A 1,899-nucleotide genomic window follows, 5' to 3' on the forward strand; every position below is an offset into this window, starting at 1 on the left:
AAATTTGGAAAGGCTATATGACTCCTTTTGGCAGATCCGGTCACATATGGTCTACAATCTACTGATGTGCTACAACATATACCGGTAACATCCATCTTCATTAAATATTATTGTTTTGGTGCATGTATAGTTAAGATAATGTGAAGCCATAGGAAATCCTTCCTTATGAAGCCATGTATTCAATTGCTACAATTTATAAAAGGGACTTGAGTTTGACTGCAGTGTACATCGAACAGTATAGTGATTATACTGTTTTACTGTCCTGCTACAGACTCAATACCTACTCATATTTGAGGGCACATCACTAGGTTACAAATAGATCACGGATAAAGAACTCTACTGCATCTTTACTGTACAACAATGAGATATCATCAGTGCCAAATTGTTGCACTGATGTTTGGCTTTTTCATATTCCAAGATGTTTCTGGTGTTGCTAGAGTTACAAGATCTCCAGATGAAAGCTTACGTGACCCAGGAACTTACTTAGTCTACTTTATGAAGAGTGCAAGAAAAGCTCAGCTAAAAGATTTTGTTACACAGTTGATATCAGCAAATTTTGAAGCAGAGGTACTTTCTGAATTTTTCAGCATTAAAACTTTATCTGCAAGGCTGTCAGAACAAGCACTGAGTTGGGTAAGAATAATTTTAAAAATTACAATCTAACATCATAATCAAATGGTTCAGGAGCACTCACACACACAAAGCAGTGAAATAAATGACTCTATGTTAATCTATGTATATACTTATAATGTACTGTAGGTTACAAATCACAACTTAGTCATGGAGGTGAAGGAGAATGAATACATTCTACTTGTCTCTCAAATTAGCAACATGCAGGCATCTCTTCCAGCAAGACCAGGATGGCACTTGGATAGATTAGATCAACAGACACTGCCACTTGATATGAAATTTAATGCTAGCCAATACACTGGGAAATCAGTTGATGTATATGTACTGGACACTGGTATTCACTATAATCACAGTGTGTTCAATGGTAGAGCTCACTATCCAGGCTGTGATCCAATTGACAAGTTAGAAAACACAACACTGAAGGGGGAAGACTGCAATGGTCATGGAACTCATGTAGCGGGTCTTGTTGGTGGAAATGGTATTGGACTAGCCACTAGTGTGACTTTGTTTTCTGTTAGAGTAGCAAACTGTAGAGGCAAAGCTTCGGAGGCATCTCTCCTTGATGGACTAATGTGTGTACGTGAACATAGGAAAAGCAGAAATGAAACACGTGCAATTGTTAATCTTGCTATTGCTGGAACTGTCAACTTACAAAGTCTTTTTGGTGCTGTTTGGAGAGTATTAGAAAGTAATATACCAATCATTGCTGGTGCTGGAAATGGGAATCCTGAAGTGAATTATGATGCCTGCAAAGTTTATCCAGCTGGTTACAAGGGTGTGATCACTGTAGGTGCCACTGACATGGATGACAATGCATTGTTTGGTGAATTTGGTACAAGAGTAGTAACTTTTAACTTAGGTTCATGTGTGGATGTCTTCGCTCCTGGCTACAACATTCTCAGCAGTGACATCTGTACAGTTAGCAGCAGCACCTGCTACAGGCCTAGCTCTGGTGTTTTTGAAACTATCATGGCTCAAGCTGAATGTAGCAAGACATGTCAAAAATTTCGAACTGGAACTTCTCATAGTACAGCATTAGTCACTGGAGCAGTTGCTCTATTATTGGAGAAATGTCCATCTCTTAAACGTAAACAGATTCCAAACATTGTTAGAACTTCTCTATCTAAAGGCAGAGTGCGATTTTGTAAGGCATTTGAACTATTGAGTCAATTTGCTCAATTACTAGCACTCAATGATGTTGTTGCTTCTTCACCCAATCGTCTATTATACATAGGAGATTTACCTTCTTTTAATTGCAGTATGCCTTGA

At 38.3% G+C, this 1,899-nt stretch overlaps 1 protein-coding gene across 1 annotated transcript; it reads left to right on the forward strand.

The window, feature by feature from the left end:
- Positions 1–360: 360 nt before the first annotated feature.
- Positions 361–1,899, forward strand: LOC136253555 (extracellular serine proteinase-like). The gene is made up of 2 exons (XM_066046222.1): positions 361–633; positions 760–1,899. Exons 1-2 carry the CDS (start codon positions 361–363, stop codon positions 1,897–1,899), a joined length of 1,413 nt encoding a protein of 470 aa, XP_065902294.1.

The sequence above is a fragment of the Dysidea avara genome, chromosome 4 (genome assembly GCF_963678975.1).
Source record: "Dysidea avara chromosome 4, odDysAvar1.4, whole genome shotgun sequence".
Classification (NCBI taxonomy): Eukaryota; Metazoa; Porifera; class Demospongiae; order Dictyoceratida; family Dysideidae; genus Dysidea; species Dysidea avara.

Bases quoted from the DNA above. Each gene is read 5' to 3' on its own strand.
- LOC136253555 (XM_066046222.1), top strand. From the start codon at position 361: ATGAGATATCATCAGTGCCAAATTGTTGCACTGATGTTTGGCTTTTTC. The intron at 634-759 runs GTAAGAATAATT...AATGTACTGTAG, and splicing joins CAGAACAAGCACTGAGTTGG to GTTACAAATCACAACTTAGT.